Source organism: Clarias gariepinus, chromosome 6, assembly GCF_024256425.1.
Source record: "Clarias gariepinus isolate MV-2021 ecotype Netherlands chromosome 6, CGAR_prim_01v2, whole genome shotgun sequence".
NCBI lineage: Eukaryota > Metazoa > Chordata > Actinopteri > Siluriformes > Clariidae > Clarias > Clarias gariepinus.
In genome coordinates, this window is record NC_071105.1 from 4,945,064 (window position 1) to 4,968,223 (window position 23,160).

At 39.7% G+C, this 23,160-nt stretch overlaps 2 protein-coding genes across 8 annotated transcripts in view; one reads left to right on the forward strand and one right to left on the reverse strand.

Moving 5' to 3' along the window:
* Window positions 1–1,146: 1,146 nt before the first annotated feature.
* On the forward strand, window positions 1,147–13,365 carry dync1i2b (dynein, cytoplasmic 1, intermediate chain 2b). Of its 7 annotated transcripts, none has more exons than XM_053498627.1 (17): window positions 1,147–1,286; window positions 2,649–2,766; window positions 2,891–3,005; window positions 3,789–3,930; window positions 5,238–5,297; window positions 6,324–6,439; window positions 6,528–6,620; window positions 6,715–6,877; window positions 7,504–7,603; window positions 7,773–7,898; window positions 8,759–8,905; window positions 9,007–9,120; window positions 9,260–9,393; window positions 9,564–9,708; window positions 9,798–9,938; window positions 10,132–10,257; window positions 10,848–13,365. In XM_053498627.1, exons 2-17 carry the CDS (start codon window positions 2,659–2,661, stop codon window positions 10,959–10,961), a joined length of 1,944 nt encoding a protein of 647 aa, XP_053354602.1. In that variant the 5' UTR covers window positions 1,147–1,286; window positions 2,649–2,658; the 3' UTR covers window positions 10,962–13,365. The 7 variants fall into 7 exon arrangements, with proteins under 7 accessions (XP_053354602.1, XP_053354603.1, XP_053354605.1 ...); XM_053498628.1 differs by having other exon boundaries at window positions 3,840–3,930; window positions 10,848–13,364; XM_053498630.1 differs by having other exon boundaries at window positions 3,873–3,930; window positions 10,848–13,364.
* A 445-nt stretch (window positions 13,366–13,810) lies between these two features.
* The window catches only part of slc25a12 (solute carrier family 25 member 12), a 30,364-nt gene continuing 21,014 nt past the window's right edge, over window positions 13,811–23,160 (reverse strand). Inside the window, exons 9-18 of the mRNA XM_053498835.1 lie at window positions 23,062–23,146; window positions 22,893–22,974; window positions 22,551–22,709; window positions 22,213–22,265; window positions 19,966–20,046; window positions 17,930–18,070; window positions 17,667–17,805; window positions 16,081–16,239; window positions 15,753–15,843; window positions 13,811–15,622 (exon numbers count right to left, since the gene is read on the reverse strand). Of these exons, the coding sequence (XP_053354810.1) occupies window positions 15,427–15,622; window positions 15,753–15,843; window positions 16,081–16,239; window positions 17,667–17,805; window positions 17,930–18,070; window positions 19,966–20,046; window positions 22,213–22,265; window positions 22,551–22,709; window positions 22,893–22,974; window positions 23,062–23,146 (1,186 nt within the window). The 3' untranslated portion in view covers window positions 13,811–15,426. The remainder of the gene's footprint in view (window positions 15,623–15,752; window positions 15,844–16,080; window positions 16,240–17,666; window positions 17,806–17,929; window positions 18,071–19,965; window positions 20,047–22,212; window positions 22,266–22,550; window positions 22,710–22,892; window positions 22,975–23,061; window positions 23,147–23,160) is intronic.

Here is a 23,160-nt window from a genome sequence, read left to right on the forward strand (position 1 = left end):
GTTCCACTGTAAAGACTTTTGCTGCATCAGGGGGTCGTACCCACACACACAAGTTCCATTAGCGGTACTAATCCTCAACATAAAGGACGGCTCATTTACGGCGGAGTTCCTGGCAGACTTTGACGTGATGTTTCTTCTACTCCTGGGGACAAACTTGGCAACAACACACAGCATGTCCATAACCACACGATCGTCTGGACTGTTGCGTATGACACACTCACAACGGCAACCATTATGTGGATTGTTTTTTTGACGATCATCATAATCATTCTAACAATTTGGAGGCTTGAGCTCGTTGAAGAGCCTCATGATTACTCCTCGTCTTCCAGTGATGTTCTTCCACCCTTGCAGTGCCAAAACACTTGCTGAATCAGGCCAACGTCTCTGTGGCATATTTGCCCAGTTTCACACGGAATTTCACGTTTACTTTGTTCTAACTTGCTGTCCATGATGAAACAGCAGACGTAGACCAGTGCACAAAGCAAGGTCCATAAAGACATGGATGAGCGAGTTTGGTGTGGAAGAGCTTGACTGTCCCGCACAGAGTCCTGACCTCAACCCGATAGAACACCTTCGGGATGAATTAGAGCGAAAAACCATGAGACAGGCCTTCTCGTCCAACATCAGTGTCTGACCTCACAAATGCACTTCTGGATGAATGGTTTAACATTCCCATAAACACACTACTAAACTTTGTGGAAAGGCGTTCCAAACGGTTAGAAGCTGTTACAGCTGAAAAGGGGGTGGGGCCAACATCATATTAAGGATATTATGGATTAAGAACTGAATGTTACTCAAGTTTATATGCATGTGAAGGCAGGTGAATGAGTACTTTTGGTGATATAGTGTATGTTTATTATTGATCACTCTCACCCCTATACATACGAACACACACCCCTCATTTACCACATTTGTTGTTTATTGTAAATAGGCTGCTTGGGCATTTCTTGGGTCTATACATGCACTTTGCACAATGACAATAAAGTTGAATCTTATCTAATCTAATCTAATCTAATCTAATCTAATCTAATCTAATCTAATCTAATCTAATCTAATCTTATATTGTGTACAACAATAGCCAAGATGCTCCATGTGTGAGGAAACGTGAAACAGCGCCCTCTAGCGCCTGACAAGTGTTATTGCTCAACTGTGAAACCCTCCCGGCGGCCATAGCAGTCCAGTGTCCTGTTACAAACCTGGGAACAGAAGATTAATAAGTTATAATCCGTGAAGAACAGACGCCCAAAATACAGGACTTTATACGCGGCTATAACGACTCGTCACTAGTAAGTCTAACCGTTGCTATAGCAACGCTACATTAGAGAGATGGAGCGAGTGGAGTTATTAATCCGAGATGGAGTGTAAAGATGGATGGAAAGGCTTCCTGTTGTTGACATAATCCTTTAGAGATCAGATTGCACAGAGAATAGTTCATGCTTTGTGTGTTTTATTAATTTATCTAAACTACTGCAATCAAATACAATGTTTATTTATCTAAAGGTATTATTATTATTTTATGTTTTATTTATCTAAATATTAATGTTTTTTTCCTAGTGTAGTTATTTATGTGAAATCTACGCGGTGGGTGTGTTTCTAACCTTTATAAAATTATTAAGTGTATTACATCAAGAGCATCTATCTGTGCTTGTATTTTAAGATTAATAGCAGCATTGCTAAACTGATGCTTTATTATTATTATTATTATTGTTTTATTTATTGTCATGCACTGAGGGATCTGTACACTTAGCTGAATATAGGCAAGTAAAGACAATCATGTGAAACTAAAACCGTTTTTAAAACTTAAAATCGATTCCAGTTGTTGCTTTTAATGAAACAAAGGTGGAAACAGGTTTATAAAACAATATTTGCACATTGCCACGTCCCAGACTCCATTGTGTCAACCGGCTTCTATCATCGGCAGGGCGTAGCCCGGCAACGCTGCCGTGCTTACGTCACAGCTCAAGTATTCCGGAAGTAAATTTCTTCACGGATTTTATTAAATTTTTTTTACTTTCACAAATCATTTTAACCTTTTCTATGTAATTAATGTTTATAGAGTAAAACATAACGACATCTTGCTTTTATGTCGTTATCTGTACCCTCTTATGCGATGTATTATTTTTTCCCCAAGACGTATAACAGTAGACGCTACTTTCTCAAACTTCTGGGGCACGTCAAAAAGTCCGCCATATTGAAAAGGGCGGAAGTTACGTACAAGCCCACGCACGTTTATACAAAAAAAGCGGGATAGAATGCTTGTTTAAGGTTAAACACACTACATTGCTGTAATGATAAATGTCCCAATAAAAAAATCTGGTCTGCCACGTGGTCCATACTGCAAATGTACATTTAATATAAATCAAGTGTCCGATTCCCAGCTCACGTCTGTGTGCATGCTCTCCCCATGCTTCCATGTTTCCTCCGGGTACTCCGGTTTCCTTCCACAGTCCAAAGACATCCAGATTAGGATTGTTGGTGTGCTCAAATTGCCCACAGTTTGTTAATGTGAGTGTGTGTATATGTGCGTGTACTCCGCCTTGTTGTCCTGGGATAGGCTCCAGGCCCTGTATACCGGATAAAGCAGTATAGATGATGAGTGAGTGAGTAATTGTGTTAACTGAAATTATATGTGTATTCGTGTGTTTTAGTCTGGACATAATGTCAGACAAAAGTGAGCTAAAGGCAGAGCTGGAGAGGAAGAAACAGCGCCTTGCCCAGATCAGAGAGGAAAAGAAGCGAAAAGAGGAAGAACGCAAGAAAAAAGAAGTGAGGTTCCCTTTTTGTGTGTGTGTGTGTGTGTGTGTGTGTGTGTGTGTGAGAGAGAGAGAGAGAGAGATCGAGAGCGAGAGAGAGAATGACACTGACATTGAGCCTCCTGTTCTTGCTGTAGACTGAAGGGCGTGGGGAAGGCGCCTCTCCATCAAATGATGACTCTGATCTGGAGAGAAAGAGGAGGGAGACGGAGGCTCTGCTGCAGAGCATGGGTATCACCGATCCTGCCATGGGTATGACTCCGTTAGAACATCCTGTAAAATGTAGTACAATGATCTGAGGCTCTGAGATGGCACTTTAAGATCTTGCATGTAGATGTTGGCCTAAAATGCTGATTGGTCTTGTACCAATTATAAATAATACCATGGTATACCCTGAAATATTGGTATGTGCAATCTCAGAAAAATCAATATTGTAAGCAAGTTATCAAAAGAAACCTACAGAAAATGAGCTTAGCAATATGCTGAGAGGGTCAGGATCAGATCAGAATCATCAGAAACAGAATTTTTGGTCACGTGCAATATGGGAAATACATGTTCACATTCATAAAAGCTTTAAACATTATTATTATTATTATTATTATTATTATAAGTAGTAGTGTAATAGTACTAGTTGTAGAGGAGTAGTACAGTAGTATTAGTACAGTAGCCGCAGCGGCATGAGGGATGTTGATTTCATAGAGATGAAAATTAGTGTAAAGTTCTAAGGGTGTGTCATTAGCATGTAGCATGTAGCCCATCGTTGCTGCTCTCTGTGTTTGACTGCTGTTTATTTCTGTGTGGAATGAGCTCATGTTAACCTCATGTTATTCCTGCATGACTTTTAACCAATGCTTCTTTTTGTCTTCTCTCTTTTCCCTACTTCCTGTCTTTTCTTTCACGGCCCGGACCTTGCACCATATTGTTTCTCTCCTGTGCCTCCTCTATTATTTTTATGAATGTCTGGTTTTGCATTTTTTTTGCTCTCCAAATCCCTATGCTTTGTGTGTGTGTGCGTGTGTGTGCGTGTGTGTTTAGTTCAGCCTCTGCGAATAGTAACAGAGGATACGTGTATGTTTCATTATTTAGTCCCCCCTCCCATGTCTCCCTCTGCCAAGTCAGTGGGCACTCCAAGCGAAACCGGCAGCCAGGACTCAGCAGATGGCGCTACTGGAGTAAGGTATGCTACATACAGTGGTACAGATACAGAGGTTTTTATTTTATATACTTGTATGATTATTAATATCTAGGTATACACTAATATAGTGAGTTTTCATTTAATACATGTATATATTATTATAATACTCATACTATACTATACACTGTACCATACTATACTATACTATACTATACTATACTATACTATACTATACTATACTATACTACACACTGTACTGTACTATACTTATATGGTGTTAACATACAGGTGGGAGCTCTGTTTGTGTCAGTCCCAGTGAAATGAGGTGTGGCCTCGGTCTCAGTTCAAGTTTTCAGCATCGCTCGGAGATCAAGGAACTAACAACTAGACTGTTTTCTGCGTTGGCACCTAGCTGTTGAAATGAACTTTCTCGAGATGTCCGTACACCTGAGTCTCTGCCATTCTTTAAAAAAAACAAGAACAGTATTTGACCGATGGTACTTAGTTAGTAACCTACTTATCCAGTGTAAGAATCTATTCAATGAAGGAAACTTTAAAACACTTCAGTAAGTCGCTCTGCATAAGAGGGTCAGCCAAATGCCTACATGTAGGCATTCCCAGTGAAAGAGGTGTGGTCTCCTTACCTACCAGTCCCAGAGGAGGAGGCGTGGCCTGTGCACATGTCAGTCCCATAAAGGAGGCGTGGTCTCTATACATGTCGGTCCCTGTGAAGGAGGCGTGGCCTGTGCACATGTCAGTCCCATGAAGAAGGTGTGGTCTCTGTTCCTGTCAGTCCCACTGAAGGAGGTGTGGCCTGTGCACATGCCAGTCCCAGTGAAAGAGGCGTGGCCATGCTTTACAGAGCATATCAACTGATCAAAAGAGATTACTGCATATTTTAGATGACTTCATCAATGTTTTGAAGTGTAAGAAAAAATAAATAAATCAGGAACGACCATGGAGTTAGAAGGTGTGTTCAAACTTTTGACTGGGAATGAACAGTACATGTCAGTCCCAGTGAAGGAGGCGTGGCTTTTTGTCAGACTTTTTCATGGTTTTTCTACATGAGCTTGTCCATTTTGAAATAAAAATAGATTTTCACCAACAACTGTTATATTAATTTACCTTTAAACACTAATTTATACAATATAATATCTACAGTATGTGCACGCTATTGACTGTGTGACTAAAATACTGTCTGTGTGTTTGTACTAAACTCTGTATGACAGCTGTTCCACTAAAACATATCTCTTTTTTGACTGCATGCTTATGTCTGCGTGTGTTTTGAATGTTTTGTGTGTTTACTCTGTGTGTGTGTGTGTGTGTGTGTGTGTGTGTGTGTATAACAGGGCTCTCCACTGGGATTCTGACCCCTCTACTCTCCTGCTGCATTCAGACTCTCAGCATGGGTACTGATCGCTGTTCGTCTGTCTAATTCTCTGTCCCTCGCTCTCTGCTTTCCTAAGACACACCTGCCAGTCACCAGACTCTTCATCACACACACACACACACATCTGTCAATCCTCGCTCCTCACCTCACGGTACAACAGAACACCTCGAGCAGGGACATGTGTCTCTGCGTGTCACTGCAGGAAGTGTTAGTGCCATGACTAAATGTAAATTACAGGATTGTTGAAGGAACATTTCACACTCACTCATGTGCGTTGTAGTTGATCATTTAACACATGCCTGGCTTCTTCAGATTAGATTTGCTCTGAAGCTACAAGGGATAGAGGTCTGATTCATCTTAAATATACGTAAATCTTGAAACGTAATGACACGTCCTCAACCATTAGGGATGAATATGTCAAAAAAATCATTATTGCAATAAAATATTTGCCCTCTTAGAATTAGAACAGTAACTCCCCGACTTATGAACATCTGAGTTATGAAATTCCGCAGATATGAAAGGACTGCGATTTGGAAGCTCAGTCTCGTGAGAGTATAATGCGGAACCAAAACATCAAACCTGTGTGTTAGGTTTTTTTATGAATTACGTTGTATATTCTTGTCAAAAGTGTATAACACCACTATGTCTCCTACGCGGTTTGACTCGCAGTGAGACGCAGTTTTAGGTGCGGCGAGTGACTGCCCGACATTCAGAAAGGTTCCACAAGGCCCAGCAAAAAATTAAATGTTAAATTTTTTTGTGCTGAAAGATTTGAAATGTAATCACTATGGCAAAACTGCAAAAACTTGTGGTAAATTACAATAAACTGTATTTACGTGCAAAATTGCCCTGACACTACGCAGGTGAGACTTGTGAACAAATCCGACTTATGAACGTGCTCCTGGGAAAGGAACTTAGTTGTAAGTCGGGGACTTACCTTGCAGCTTTTTGTTGCGTCTATGTTGTAACTAGTTATAGCTACTTGGCCAACTAGTTCTAACTACAATATTTTAAAGTGTGTGTGTGTGTGTGTGTTCATGCTCAGACGAGGTCCTCTCCGGCTCGGCATGGCTAAAGTCACTCAGGTGGACTTTCCTCCCCGAGAACTCGTCTCGTACTCTAAAGAGACTCAGACACCCGTCTCTACTCAACCTAAAGAGGGTAGGTCTCACACCCCTTCCCCTACGCGGCGCCCGTCCTGTGTGTGGTATTTATATAGTAACCATCTCTTTGCTTTTCCTTTCTACAGCGGCAGAGGAAAACGAGGAGGAGGATCTGGCAGTGGCACTGGCCGCTCACGAATCTCTGCAGGAAAATGAGCCTCATGCTGATGAAGACGAGGGTTAGTCGTTCACTAGTATATACAACACATGTACAGTATGTCTTACACCAGTGCTATTTGCTTATCTCGTCCTCGTATTGTTTTGGCTCTCTAGCGCCACCTCATGAGCTGACGGAGGAGGAGAAGCAGCAGATCCTGCACTCGGAAGACTTCCTGACGTTTTTCGATCAGAGCTCCCGCATCGTGGAGCGCGCTCTGTCCGAGCATGTCGACGTCTGCTTCGACTACAGTGGACGAGACCTTCAGGACAAAGAGGGGTGAGCGTCAGTCACTGGTGGTTGTTCTAGCAAATGGTGCATGGCCCGGGGGGAATGCCTCAAACTAGTTTCAATCCTCCTTCCTCTTCTGTTTTAAAAAAGCAGCTTTCTTCACATCCTAAACAGAATGACTGTTACTGTATAATACACTGTAATAACTACTGTATAATACACTGTAATAAGGAAAAGCTGTATATGTTCTAACAATATTGCATTCAATTATGTAGTCTACATAAACAGCTGTACTAGATATGATCTCATCTTTTACTCCACTACATGCTGCAAAAATAGCTCAGATACATAAACCATTCTGTACTGGAGTGCAGAAGCTTCCGAGTGGCGTAACAGAGTTGCCAAATTCTCCGATCTGCCTTTTTCTCCAAACTTTATGAGCGAATTAATCTCTAACACACTTACTACACGGCCTCAAAACACTGCAAGTGCAGATTAGTTAAAAACCACGTGCGTTAGAAGCCGCTCACTCCTGCCTGCTCGCTCCCGCTCAACCCTCGGCCTTTAATTAAGTTTTAAGACTTTGGAGGGGGTAAAAACTTTTGCAGTTTCTTTATAATCATACAGGTGAGCACTCTAAACGATGTGTGTGTGTGTGTGTGTGTGTGTTGCAGAGATACCCAGGGTGGGACCAAGCTGTCTCTGAACAGGCAGTTTACAGACGAGCGTTGGTCCAAACACAGAGTGGTCACCTGTCTGGACTGGTCACCCCAGGTCTGTGTTTACTCATCACACACCCACACACACACACACACACACACACACACACACACACACACACACACACACACACACGCATTTGTTCATTTTGCTAATATCTCTCCCTCCCTCCCTCTCCCTGTCTCACACACACACACACACACACACACACACACTTGTGCAGTACCCAGAGTTGTTGGTGGCGTCCTACAGCAGTAATGAAGAAGCTCCTCATGAGCCTGACGGTGTGGCGCTGGTGTGGAACATGAAGTACAAGAAAACAACAGCGGAGTACGTCTTCCACTGTCAGGTGTGTGTGTGTGTGTGTGTCTCTGTTACTGCAATCACACTACCGTTAATGCCACTCCATCTACATTCACCCTCACCGGCTGAAAGTTATCACCACATCCTCCGTACAGTCCTAATCTCGCTGTAAACCATTAAAGGAGTTCCTAGGGGGCCGTCGTTTCAGACGTGTATCAGACAGGCAGTGCGATCACGGCTCCGGCGTACTGGGAAATCTTTCTGCCTTGATGGTGTCCAAGCGCTAGTAAAACACTGGGATGATACGTGCATCAGTGTAGCAGCGGATTATATAGAGAAATAAAGGGAGTTTTTACTCTCATAACTCGATTCTGTTATTCTGCACAAATTCTACTTGATTCTATAACAGATTATTCTGTTTCTTATTTTAATTGGCTATTTAAGAAGGGTTTATTTAAAAGATATTTTATTCTGTTCTCCTTAACTTTCTAATACAGTACTAAACTGTTCTGTTCATCTTCTGTAGGACTATTTTAGTCAAACTGTTTTCTAATTCCATGTTATGTTCTTCTTTTAAAACATATTCTATTCAACTCGTTTCTTCTAATTCTATTTCGTCCTACTTTATTATTTTAAACCTCTATGGAAAATGCACTTTATTTAAATCAATTTTTAAATTGTATTATGATCGTAATAACTTCTATACTTTTAAAGCACTATTCTATTAGAACAATATACAGTTTTTAATAATAAGTTTTATTCTAATCATATTAGAATTAGAATTAGAATCTGTGCTGTTGTTTGAAACATCCATTAAAATCTATTGCGTTCTTTTCTATTAGAAAACGATGTAATCTCCCTCTCCCTCTCTCTCTCTCTTTCTCCCTCTCTCTCTCTCTCTCTCAGTCGGCAGTGATGTCGGCAGCGTTTGCACAGTTTCACCCGAACCTGGTGGTGGGTGGGACGTACTCGGGACAGATCGTCCTTTGGGACAATCGTAGCAATAAGCGGACACCCGTACAGAGGACGCCGCTCTCTGCCTCCGCACACACGGTACGCACTACTTTACTTCTTCTTCATCTTCAACATCTTCACCCTCATCATCTACTGTAGGATTAGACCTTGACACCCCGACCCTGTCCCTCTCCCTCCAGCACCCGGTCTACTGTGTGAGTGTAGTCGGGACTCAGAACGCTCACAACCTCATCAGCATCTCTACTGATGGCAAAATGTGCTCCTGGAGCCTGGACATGCTGTCCACACCTCAGGTAACACACACACACACACACACATATACAGTACACATTAATAGTATGGTCTTTAACATGGGTTACCCAGGAGAGACCAATTCTAAATTTCGGAGACTTAAACCAGGAAGTAACACAGCTATCGTGTGTGTCTGTACAGGACAGTCTGGAGCTGGTGTTTAAGCAGTCGAAACCTGTTGCCGTGACGTCCATGGCGTTTCCTCTGGCTGATGTGAATAACTTCGTTGTAGGCAGCGAGGACGGCACCGTCTATACCGCCTGCAGACACGGCAGGTGTGTGTGTGTGTGTGTGTGTGTGAAACGTATAGGCTGGATTATAATGCCATTTTAAACACTTAATGAGCAACTAGTTATATACCTGTTATAACAGTGTTATTACATTGTAGCGAAAGTTAATATGAGCTGAGTTTGTCATATGGAAAAAATGAAATATGTGTTTTTAGTAAAGCGGGAATCAGCGAGATGTTCGAAGGTCATCACGGCCCAGTTACAGGACTCGACTGCCACACGGCCACCGGACCCGTCGACTTCTCTCACCTGTTTGTGACGTCGTCCTTTGACTGGACCGTCAAGCTGTGGAGCACCAGGGTAACACACACACACACACACACACACACACAGCAAACAGAAATGCTTTAATTCACTTGGATTTAAGTTTTATCTGCGTATCTTTGTAGAACACCAAGCCACTTTACTCATTCGAGGATAACTCAGATTACGTGTACGACGTCATGTGGTCTCCTGCTCACCCTGCGCTGTTCGCCTGCGTCGATGGAGTCGGACACCTCGACTTGTGGAATCTCAACAATGAGACTGAGGTAGACACACACACACACACACACACACACACACACGCACAGCTAATAGGTGCTATGTTGTAACACCACCAAGAAATGAAAACATAACCATATATATACGGACACAGCTATACAGGTTATAAGTATCATTGTGTGTATTTTGTGTGTGTGTGTGTGTGTGTGTGTGTGTGTGTGTGTGTGTGTATTTTGTCAGGTTCCCTCGGCTTCAGTGACAGTAGAGGGAAACCCGGCGCTAAACCGCGTGCGCTGGGCTAACTCTGGCAGAGAGGTTGCCGTCGGTGATTCTGAAGGTCGAGTACACATCTACGACGTAGGAGAAGTAAGACACAAAGGCACACACTTAATGCTGATTACACATGACTGCTATACAAAAAAATATACAATACATAAATTATTTTACTTGGCTGATTAAGATTTCCCATGAAAAGACATAAACCTAAAGTGTATTAATCTAAAATGCTAAATTGTTTAGATATTCCAACATGAAATGACAGGGTTACGGACACTACAGATTTTCTAGCTTTTTAAGCTTTTTCTAACGTGCAAAGCACTGAGGCAGCCATGGAATTTAAAGGTGTATCTGTTAACAATAACTATTTTGCAGATTACAAAAAGCAAATTTAACTGAATAAACTAAAGTTTTCTATGTTTTATGACATATCATAAGGAGTGTGTTTACATTAAGCTAAAATTTAAACATTTGGAACATTTAAACTACTGTTGTTCGTAATTTGGGGGAAAATCCTTAATTTTGCATGGAATGCTTTAATTTAAAAACGTTTTTCAAGGTCATATGCTTCTAGAAGCTTACACCCATTTTAGTATCAATACTAAAACAAATAATTTTAAATGATTAATGTTTGAAGTGAGACATATTGACTTATTTATTGAATTGATGTCCCTCTGCAGCAGATCGCTGTGCCGCGGCAGGACGAGTGGACGCGCTTCCTGAAAACACTAAGCGAACTCGGTGAGAACCAGGAGGAGGCAGAGGATCTGGCAACCCAGCGCCTAGCTGCCTGATTGGTGGGCCGCGCTGCTCACAGTGATCTCTCCACTCAGAGTCAGGTCTTATATTTCTAAACGTACCTGAGTGACAATCTCGAGCTTCCGACATGATGGGAAAAGCCAGGCAGTGAGAGAGGTATTATATAGAGATGTGGGTTTTTAATGAAAGAAGGGATGATCTCGAGAGCTAAAGTTCACACTAATCCACTAGAGACCATACCATACTCTATTTTCCAGACTTTAGGAATTTTATTTTCCCTCTATCAGGAAGTACATGGTGTAATTTCCGCTTTTGGTTCATTCACACCTATTTGTGATGAATATTTAAAGTAATTTGCTTTTTTGTGTGCTAAATTAGCACTACTGTTGGCTTGACCCTTATATAAATTCCCTAAAATTAGTATTACGCACATAAATTAGCATCTTTGTAGCAATGAAGGAAATGTCTTTGGTTAGCTTAAATGGCTAAAGTGTTGCTGAGGTAGCTAACGTTTAAGTGTTTTTACAAAAGGGTCTAACAAATCTTTTGGTGCGTCGTACAGTAGCTAGTTAATTCTATGATTCACACAAAATGACATGTATTTTGATGTTTTTTCTTTTGAAATAACTAAATTAAGGATATGAATTTTAATTTGGAACATAGTTTTTATTTTTATTTAACAAAAAAAATAAGTTGTTTGAGCTCCATTTTTATAAAAAAAAAAACTATTTTACGTACTGTTTTTATAAACTAGCCTAGCATAACAGTGGATTTCTGATGTTTGTTTAAAAGCAGACTGTAGGAAATGTTCATACACAAAACCACACACCCTTGAGTGCAGTAGCGTTTAGCTAGCATGTTTAGCTATAAACCTCTGAGTGACGACTTGCTATATGTAGCTGCAACTTTTCGACATGGCCGACACTCTAAACGATCATGAAGTAAAATCCTCACAGCGGTGTTGTAAAATGGTTCCTCTTTCTGTGGAAGTTGTTTCCTGTTCTGTTTGATTAGTCATTTCAGTGTGAGGATAAAACGCTAGCGTTTACTTTAACCACAGCGTTACCTCGGTATACGAACTTATTCCATTCTGTAGGCGAAATTTCGTATTGCAAAACACATTTTCCCATAGAAAATAATGTAAACGCAAGTAATCTGTTCCAGCCACGGAAAAATATTACCAATATTACAAATTTCTAACACTGTAGTCATATTTTTTGCATTGAAAAACAATTAAAATGTAAAAAAAAAAGACATAAATGTAGTAAAATATGAAATAAATTGACATTAAACCCCACTTAACCTTAATTTATGACAAAAAAGAAACTGAAAATGTCTCCTTTTTCTTCTTGCTATCGTTCTTGCAAACATTTTTGGGACCCATGGTGCTATGTATTCACTAAATCTTGCAAAAAAAACAAACATGGAAAATAGTATGTAAACTCGTTTCGCTTGGCTTTCCACTGACGCAAACAAAGTAGGAGTTCGATACGGTTTGTTCGCTTGTATGCCGAGGCACATTTCTTGCAAAATTTCAGTTAGGGTGAACATTGTGTTCTTATGCAGAGTTACCACCGCACATGCACTCAAGTACTCGAGAATCTAGTGTAAGATTAGAGTGCGCACTGTGTGATTCAGCACAATATGATGTTTGTTTTTGACTGTTCACTTTTATAGCTTTTTTTCCCCCTTAATTTATCTAAATTATTAGTGCTTCAAAAAAATAATAGCGTTAATTTTTTTTTCTTAAACCTTTATATTTTAGGTGTTTATTAATGCTTCCTTTTAACCACTAATATTTATATATTTATACACATTCCCTTTTAACATTTGAAAAAATGAAAGGGCTGGTGAGTTAGCCTTTAGCATGTTTACATCATGTCAGAATTACCTTAATGACCGACACATGGCACTGAAAATATCACTGTTAGCTAGTTAAACACCATTTTAGCATTTATGTATGAATACATTTTTTAAATGATGCTAAATGTTACAGGTTACAAAAAAGTTATATTGCAGAACATTTAAAGAATTTTAAAGAGAAAACTGGGACTGTTAAGCATCAATGTTGGCTTTCTGAGTTTCCTGTCGTTACTGTAGTTCTAAGATGATGTGAACATATTAAAAGTGTGTATTTATATCCTGTGTAGTTTACAGGCTGGCGTTTAACATGGTGCACTGCTTTTAAAAAAATACACTTTCTTGTACTACATTAAAAGTCACTTTTTAACTCCACTTGTGAATTTCAGTGTCTTTGCCTTTTCCTTAAAGGGTGGTTCACACACTTTCTACTGAAACTATACATGATTCCACTTCTAGTTAATGTCAGGGACTTGTATTTTATATTGTTTAATACTGATGATGCCACCTTGATTTAATGATACTACACATATTTCCCCCCTTATTTCTTTTATCAGAAATGCAGGTGGATAAAGCCTGAAATTGGGTATAACTGATTGATAAAGTCTCAAACATGATTTCTGGTCCCTCCGTTCTGATTGGCTAGATGCACTTCCTTAATGAGGTGTAACATCCAACCACAAGCTGTATGTTTATATCAGGATTCAGCACTGATAAGTGGAAGACGTTGGCATCCCAGAAATATTAGCAGAGAAATGGTATGTGGTTGTTTTTGTTAAAATGTACAGATCTACCTTTTGGTGTCTTCATGATTTTACTTTTACTGTACATAGTCCTGTCAATAATGAATGTAGTCTAAATGCTTGGCTAAAGTATTTGCGAAGGCTAATAGATACCAGTTAACCAGAATAAAAATCACTCATTCTCTATACTGCTCATGCCCGAAGCCCGGAGGAACCAGAATAAACTTAAAATTGATATAGTAAAAAAGTTTAAAATGCAGTGAAATAAAACTCAGTCTGAATTTAAAATTTTAACTGTGTATGATTTATTTCCATAAAATACAATACAAGAATGAAATGCATTTAAATTATCCCCTAAACATTATCAGGTCAATTATATCATCTCATATTTTTATTTAATTTTTCATTTTCTTTTTCTGCCTCTGGTCTGATTTTGATCAGTGAGCGGACTCTGGTAACCTCTGTACACGCATCAGTGTGAGGCCGTGATGAAGACGACTGCACCGCGCTCCTCTGTGCAAAAGAGATGTACAACTATGTACAAGGCTTGTGCAAGCTACGCAAAGCATTATGGGGACGAGGAAGAGAGGGAGGAGGAGGAAGAGGGGGAGGCGGGGCTCTACAGAGAACATGCTTTGATACCACAACAGGAGGAAGAGATGCCTAAACACCAGCAAAATTATAATAACAATAATAATAATGAGGAGAGAAAGAATTAGATGCAGCATATACACACACACAAGCACAGAGAACTCAGGTCAAGTGGGACAGGACGAGAAGATTATTCAGAAATAAAACAGGTTGTGTGCGTGATTGTGGAATTATGTTTTATGTTTTTTTCCTTTCCTCCCTAGAAGTGTTGAAATGATAACAGGTTTATTAAAAAAACAAACAAACAAACAAACAAAAAAAGCAATGGCAATGGTGATGGCATTAAAGCTCATCAGAAGGAGTGTGTCAATGATAGCTGCCTTTCAAAACCCTTATCTGAATCAATTACAGGATATTTGCATGATCTGATCTAAGGGAACATTACAGGCATTTTTTAAATTATGTGGTATCACCATCAACCCAAATTATTAGATATAATTAGTATTTGTGTTAATTTTCTGATCTTAATCATTGCTGTGTTTGTGTTATTTGTGCCCTAAAAACAAATTGAATGAGTAACTGTTTGTGTGCTCACACAACGACGTGAGAACTTTCGTTCAAACTTAGGTAAGGAAAACAAACATACATCCTCAGGTACCCTTTATGAACATTTTTCTGTACTTATAAAACAGTCTTCATCATTCAGTAACAGCCTACTCAGTGCTCTATTGGTCTCATACTTAGTAAGAGGTGGAATATTTACAGTAACAGTTTCAGGTATGGAATGTAACACAGCTGGATTTCATTTTATTTTTCTCTCTTTTCTAAAGTGTTTTTTTTTTTTAAAGAAGCATAATTTTCATGCTCAGTAAGGTTCCTTTCATAATTTGTAATATGTTCGTCTGATCAAAAGGGTTGCCAGATTTCTGAAAACGAATGGTTGCCAAATCTCTCAATCATCCCCAAGCACCCAGTAACACATGTATATACATACACACGCAGCAGTCATATTAAGATGTGATTAGGAATTAAAGAGGATCAGGCAACCACTGCTGTCCCACATCACCCGAGTTAGAGTCAGAGTAAAACAAAAGGCTCAAGCAGCTCATTTCAACGCATGAACTGAAACATTCAGTCGAAACAGAGGAGGCACTGATGAACTCCTAGCGGTAAATAAACCCACCGTCTCCCCCCCACCACAATGACGACAACAACAAACTGAAACTAAAAACCGAAGCAAAGCAGGCTGGTGATCAACACGTACACACAGCCTCTGGAGAACAGGACCGTCGTGGGCGTGGCTCGTTTAAGGAGCTGCCGCTTTAGCGGGTTGGATGCTGACCACGCCGGACGATTTGAATTTGGGCAAGTGGAGTCCGAATTTGCTCTCGACGCCGGCGAACGTAGCGGCGGCGAGCCGGTACCCTCCGACGTGCTCTGCATTTACAGGGGGGAGCTCGGAGATACGGGACTTTGGTGTCGGCTCCGAACCAGATGGACGGCTGTGAGAACAAAAGAAGGGTCAAAGGTTATAATATCCAACATCAAAGTGGTCCAGATAAATGAAACTCCCTGGCTGTTCAAGTAACTAAATAACAAGAACATTTAAATGCTCATGAAGTCAGTACTTACTGTCCGCCGAAATCGACATAGAACCATCTCTGCAGTAACTCGTAGGTCAAAAGGGTCACAGCGAACTGCGGCGATGAACGGAAAACACGAGCTAGAAGGGGAAGAGGGAGAAATTTTGGGTGTATTATTAAAAAAAACAAAAACACAATATACAGTATAAACCCCAATATACAGTATATTTACAGTCAATCACTTGTAGTTGCAGTAAGTAACTAGAGACAGGTCTGTACAGTTACATAATGAACTTAAATGCAAATGCAGGTTTGATCTCAGCTCATTACTATAACCTGAGTGTAACGTGCGTGTGCTCTTTTTTTTTTTTTTTTACCTCCTGCTCCTTTCCAGAAAGCTCTGAAGCCCTCCTCTCTCATGATCTTATGGAAGCAGTCGATAACGCCGTTGTAGGTGGTCTGACCCGCACGGGCTGCCACCTGCAGTCGCGTTTTGATGACATCAGCCGGGGTGACTAGTGAGGCAGCTGGGACTCCTGTTCAAAAAAATAATCAAGAATATCCAGTGTGTATATTTTGTAATAAGAATTCGAGAACGCTGAGATACGTTTCATCATGTGCAGGACCCAAAAGTAAGTATATACACAGTAAGGTCCCGCCTTACTAATGTTCAAATTACAAGTTTGTTAGAAAGTATAATGTGGAACCAAAACACTAAACCTGTGTGTTGCTTTACATCGTATATTCATGTCAAAGGTCTAAAACACCCCTCTCTCTCCTACGTGGTTTGACGTGGTGTTAGGCCAAAAAAAAAAAAAATTTCATGTTTAATTTTTCACAACGAAAGGTTCGATCACTACGCCAAAACTGTAAAAATCCCCAGTGAATCACAATAAACTGTACTTAAAGCCAGCACATAAAACTGCGCAGACTCCATGTAGGTGAGATAGGGGTGTAAGACTCACTTTGACCAACTTATGAACAAATCCGACTTACCCGGAACAGAACTTGTTTGCAAGTATTTTGTACATTGTTTTGTATTTTGTATTATATACAGTGAAACCTCGGATTGTGAGTAATGCGGTTTGCGAGTACAGAGTATCATGTATCACGCATGTGCTTCTTGTTTTGAGCGCTGAGCGTCACGTGATCACAGCTGAGCTTACGTTTTTTTGGTCTCTCTTGCACTGCAGAATTGTGGTTAATCGTCTCCCCTGCTGAGTCTTAGTGCGTGTCTCTTACTGATATAAATCAACATTCGTGCAAGTCTCCTTGGAAAGGTTAAAGATCCATTTTCTCTCTCTGCTCAAGGCTTAGCATTTTCTTTGTGCCTGTGTGCACGTGCATTATTGGACATCATGCCCCGCACACACACACACAGACCCCTAGTACTTTTGCCTTTGCGCGTGCACACACACTTTCTCTCTCTGCCCTACACAGAAACACTGCTCCGTCATGATTCTTTTCAAAGGTAAAGTCCAGGTTAATTCGTTTTATTTTTACTTAACAGCAGTGACTGTTAGTGTGTCGCTCAATCGAGTGTCATTAGAGAAATTTCTTGTTTATCCTTCTGATAAAAGTGATTCCGTTGTGTGCGTGTGTAAGAAAAAAGTGAAGAAAGGGTAACTGTTTAAGACAAGAGGGAGAGGGGCTCCTTTTTTTAGCTTAACACGCACACACACATGGAAACACTCATCTGTCAGGATTTATTTTTCCTTTTTTTTAAAGGTAAAGTGCAAGTTAATTTTATTTTTACTTAATATTTTGTGTTAATTATTTTTATGTATTTATTTTTTTGGGCTGTGGAACAAATAAATTGAGTTTCCATAGTTTCTTATGGGAAAATTTTATTGGGTTTACGAGTGTTTTGAAATACGAGCCCACTTCAGGAACGAATTATGCTCGTAATCCTGTTTGGACAGTGGGATTGTAAAAAAGGTGATTGTGTGACAGGAGTATTTACCAGCGATGGCTCCGGCAGTGAGCAGCTGCAGTGCACCGACTCTTCCTTCCTCATCAGCAAATGATGCTTTAGTGTGAGCGTACACAGGGAAGTAAATTGCGGAAAAGGGAATATCACGCAGGAAACAAGCCTTTGCTCCCTAAACACACACACACAGTGCAATTGTTTAAAGTGTTCCAATACATCATAATCGTGTTAATAGGCTTGGCTTTGCACTCCTGCCTTTTGGATGTGATCATGCTGGGATTTGCAGTGTGCGTTACCTTGTAAAGACCAAAGAAGCCGAGGTCCCGCATCACACTGAGGGCACTCACTCTGGGGCCTGTGGTGATCTCACCTGCAACCTGGAGACGGATTTTGACGATCTCAAGGGGATTGGTGAATATCACCTGAGACCCACCAGCCTGTGGGAGCGGGAATAATACTGTTTAGTCCAAAATATAAAAAAAATTATACAACAGTTATCCAAGCAATCCGATTGGACTAGAGGCATTCCATGAGTGGTGATAATCAACAGTAACAGCACTGGGATGTTTATATGCATCATTCTGCGTGACAGGACATCTAACAAACATTAACTACGAGAGCAGCTGTTTGCCAAAACTCACATTTAACACCAGTCACGGGAGCACTTTCAGCAGGAAAAACACATCTGATAAGGTTGTCATCTAAAAAAAATAGTATTTTTTATAAAAAAAAAAAAAAAAAAAAAATCAACTACACTTTGTCTCATTAATAATGGCACCCAATTTGTTCCAAATCTCATCTGAACCGGTAATGTTCTTTGATTTACGGCTACAAAGCTAACTGGCTCCTAACACAAGTCTAAAGCCCCAAATGCCCCTCTAATCCCTGATCAAGAGCACTACTAGGCGTGTGGGAAAAGTGACTGTACACTCTAGCACACTAAACACTATTTGGGATTTATCCCTAGAAGTTAACAGAGCTGATATCCTAAAGTGGAATAAGTGAAAATATAAAAAGAGACGTACGAGATTGACAGGACTGTCCACTACCTTCATTATTTATTCTCCTGACATTTTGTCTACTTTCACTGGTGTTAATTACACTAACTGTTGGTTGGCACCTCATTAATTAAGATTAGTTAAGTTCCATCCAGATGCGGAAGGTTATGAGTTGGGTATGATTGAAATTAAAACAAACAAATCAAAATTTGAATAAAAGAAGTATCACACTCAAGGTGATGCTGTTGTGATGACTATGATGTCTTTTGCACTCAAGCTACGCCCTGGTGCCTACGACTGCATCCCAGCTGTGCTGATATTAATTGCAATAGCACAAACCCGAGTGCGAGATCTTTTAATTATTGTGCACTGAACATACACTATCAAAACACTGTTTATAACAATGTGATTAAACAACCCTTCTGTTGCTTAATGCATGTCATTAAAGAACCCTTTTTTAAAATTAAGTGAATAATAAAGCAGAAAAATGTTTTGATGAATAGTGGATTTTAAACCATTAATTATTGTGTAGGTGCAAATTCAATATGGCACATTATCCAATATCAGAATATAAGAGTACCAATGACAAGAGAATATAAATGAGTATATACATTAACAAACAAACAAACAAAAATCCCCTTTTGGTTTGTGACATATGTAAAGTGTAGATATAAATACAAAGTTAGAAAAAGTAAGTGAGAGTCAGAACGTGTGCTGATGTTATGATGTGATGTCGAGAATACAAGAATCGGCATTTCAGCACCATGGACAGCTCTAGTCACAGCATGTGCACTTTGGGTGACTTACTATTTTGTCGAATATCCAGAGCAAATTGGACAGCTATTAGGAGTTTTAGTCATTTGGTTCATGCAGAACCGACCATTATTATTACAGATGTGTTTCAGCTTTATTAAGTACATTGTCTGAACAGCTTTAGAGAAAAATCTCAGTGATCTTAGTCCTTTTTCTAAAGACTATTTCTATTAATCTGGTAATTTTTTCACAACTTTTGTTATTCAGGGAGAAATAAAAATATTTTTTTAAACATCTCGTATCAGAACAAAACAAGCTTAAAATGCAAAGCATTGTAAAACTTTAAGAGACCGGTCACAACTCATCCAAGCTCCTGACTTTGCATACATACAGTACTACATCTTGTTTACATACAGTACTTATGGTCATGTGACATACTAATTATGACTATTGTTGTGATAATAGTTTGAGTTGAGATCGTAGATACAGAAAGTTGTGCAAATCACGGATAAGTATTCTTTAATTGCATTTCTTCAAAAACTTTAGAGTATATCTGCACACCCTCACATCCTGATACTCACACATCCACCAGCCAGAATCTCAGCAGCCAGAGGAATGGAACCATCTTTTTCAGAAAATTTGTCCCTCACAAAGTCGTTGACCTGGACGATTAAAATCAGAAAAAAGAAATTATTAAACTAATGAACAAAAATATTAAAACACTACTAAAACCGTTCGTCTTATTTTGTATTTATTTTATTTATACATACTACAGATACAAAGGTGTGTCTTTTTAAGAGTACCAACTGGGCAAAAAGAAAATGAAGTTTCAGCGCCCCCTAGTGGCACAGGTAAAACTGATGAAACCAGAAAAGTGCATAGGAAGGGTAGATGGAGTCGCAACGCGACTAATATTAGGGGTGAAATAAACAATAATACAATTAAGATCTGAGAAAGTATCATAAACTGAAAACTTTTATTTATTAGAAGGCGACGCATAAAACATTCTATTCTCCTATTTCGTTTAGAATATAAAGAAACTGAAACCAAAACAACTGTGCGACTAGAAAAGGTTTTATTCCTTAGCTGAAGACAGAATGTTTATCTAAACCGTTACTGTCCTGCTCCACTTACTCGACTGAAACCGTAGGCTTTTAAATACACACACTGTCACTTTGTATTTTGCGAGCCAATCACGGCTACTTATTAGTTTATTACAAAATATGAGCATTCCTGCATTGTTAAGAAACACTCTATTCCTCTCAGTCTCCAGAACGTGTGCAGCCGTGATGAAGTCGCCCGCATACAAATCCCGCTTTTTTCTTTTTCTTTTTATTATTATTGTTGTAATAATAGTTTGAGTATTTTTTACAGAATAAAGACCGTTTCAAGCTTTTAGAGGGTTTCTGCTATAGGTGGTTTAGTGTGGATCGACTCGGAGCGCCCTTAAAACAACATCGTGACGAACAGACAACAGTGTAATGAATTTCCTTTGCATTGTCGTCTACATCAGTGGTCCCAAACCGTTTTAATACCGCGGACCGGTAAACGCGCGAAAATTTTTCTGCGGCCCGGGGTTGGCATGATGGTGTGCCCGCTAATAATCACAAGCTCTACTTCTCTCCAGAATACCGGTAAGCCATTTTTACCACCCATTACTTATCACTGAAATGTGCTGCCAGCAGTGACTTCTTTTCGGAGAGAAATCTTTGCAGAGGCTCTCGTGATGTTCCGCAAGATGTAACCGAGAAAATCCGGACATTTTTCAAAATAAAATATTGTTTAGACTCAGATAATTGATAAAACGGAAAATGTATTTATTTATTGTGCGGCCTGGTACCATTTGCTCCACGTACCGGTACGCGACCCAGGGGTTGGAGACCACTGGTCTACATGATAAAACTTTCTTTTGTTTCTATTTGATGCAACTTTTCTGTTGTGAAATAGAGTTTTGACATCTTCAAGTTTTCTTTGGATTTAAAAGTATTTGTGTTGATTTCTGGCCCATTTTACAAACAGGATAAAACCACTAGTGAAGTCAGTTCACTTAAATTTTATTTATTTAATACTTTTTGATTTCTCTCTTTTTTAATGCCATGCCAGCTTGTCTGGCTACACTGTACTCATGGCTAGAGTCAGTTTTAAAATTTAATATTAAAACTAGTGATGTTAATAAAAAAAAAAAAAAATCTAAAAACTTTAAAATTACATTTGGATTTACTCGTTTTAAAACTTTTTTAACAAGTGTCAACAAAATAAAACAAGTTACCTAAAAAAAAGTAAAAAAGTTACAGTCAAATAACATATGTTTGATGGACAGCAAAGTTCTGCACGATAAACATTGTGGTGGATTTTCTCTAGACAGTAAAAATGTGTGTTTAGCTTTTGAGTGCCTGATCCTGCATCTTGTATAAGGATTTTTGATCCCAATCGATTTTTGAAAGGAAGCGCATGTCTTGATCCAAATTGGGATTTATTTAATATAGTTTATTATTTAAGCATTGGTCATACTTATGATTTAAATACAATTTTATTTATCTTATTTTTGCTAATTACATAAAAAATAATCATAGTCCTCATATAATATGATTATCAGATTCAGAGACCAGGTATAAAGTACTGATATGTCCTGCTCCACAGTATCCACGCTTTTCTGAATACACTGGAACAATTTTTACTTAAACGTGGAACCTTTAGGGTACAATAAACTGTGGCACTGTCACGTCTGACTGTCAGATACATCACTGTGTGTGAGACAAAGGAAGCACCTTGTATACGACAGTGTGTGTGGAATATCAGTAAAACCGAGGAACAGGTAAAGCACTTACAGTGAGTTTGATAGCTTTCTCAGGAGCCACACCGATGAGCTGGGGAAGGAGACCTAAAGAAATATAAACGTACAAAAACACAAAATGAGCCGAGCTCAGATTCATTAACTCTTTTCAAAATTAGCAAAGTTGAATTAGTGGCACAACTTCAGGGAGCTTCTTGGAGCAGTCCGTCTCTAGGCTTCTAATTATGATGTCATTGAAACAAGACTCTCTTATGTATCTTATAAACAACGTGTCTAGAGACGTGTCCAGACTACAGGCTGCCAGAGACATGTCCAGACTACAGGCGTGCACTGACGTTTTACAGAGTGAACTTTTACAACACACTGCGTTACCTCTGTAGAAACCAAAAAAGCCTTCGTAACGCAGGACTTTCTTGGCACAGTCAAAGCTGTTCTTGTACATCAACTCTCCTACGAAGGAGCCCGTAGAGCGCTGGTTCTGCATTCGCGTCTTCACCAGGTCGATAGGGTACACCGCCGTCGCGCCCGTTGCTACGCACAGGCAAAAAAAAAAAACGCTTATTAGTCATCTCACATCAGCATGCGGTGGATTCAGAGGTGGGACATTTTTTAAATAGTCTTGAATATGATGCAGCTTACAGTTATGCTAAGGAACTACATGAGCTGAATGGTGTGTGCGTGTGTGTGTGTGTGTATGTTTATGTTTCGTTTCACCTCCAGCAATGGAGCCTAGGGTGAAGCGATATGCTGATTCAGCAGCTTGGAGCCACACAGGACGAGACTTGTCGCCGTGCATCTGAAAGAGACAACAGATCAACATGCTCACATCCTTTAATTCGTTACAAACTGCCATTTTTTTTTTTTTTTTTAAACACACACACACCTGTCTCTGAGCCTCGGCGAGGTGATAAGGCAGCGCGCCCTCCTCCAGGGGAGCTATCCGCTCGATATCAAACAGGTTTAGACGCCTAAAACAACAGTT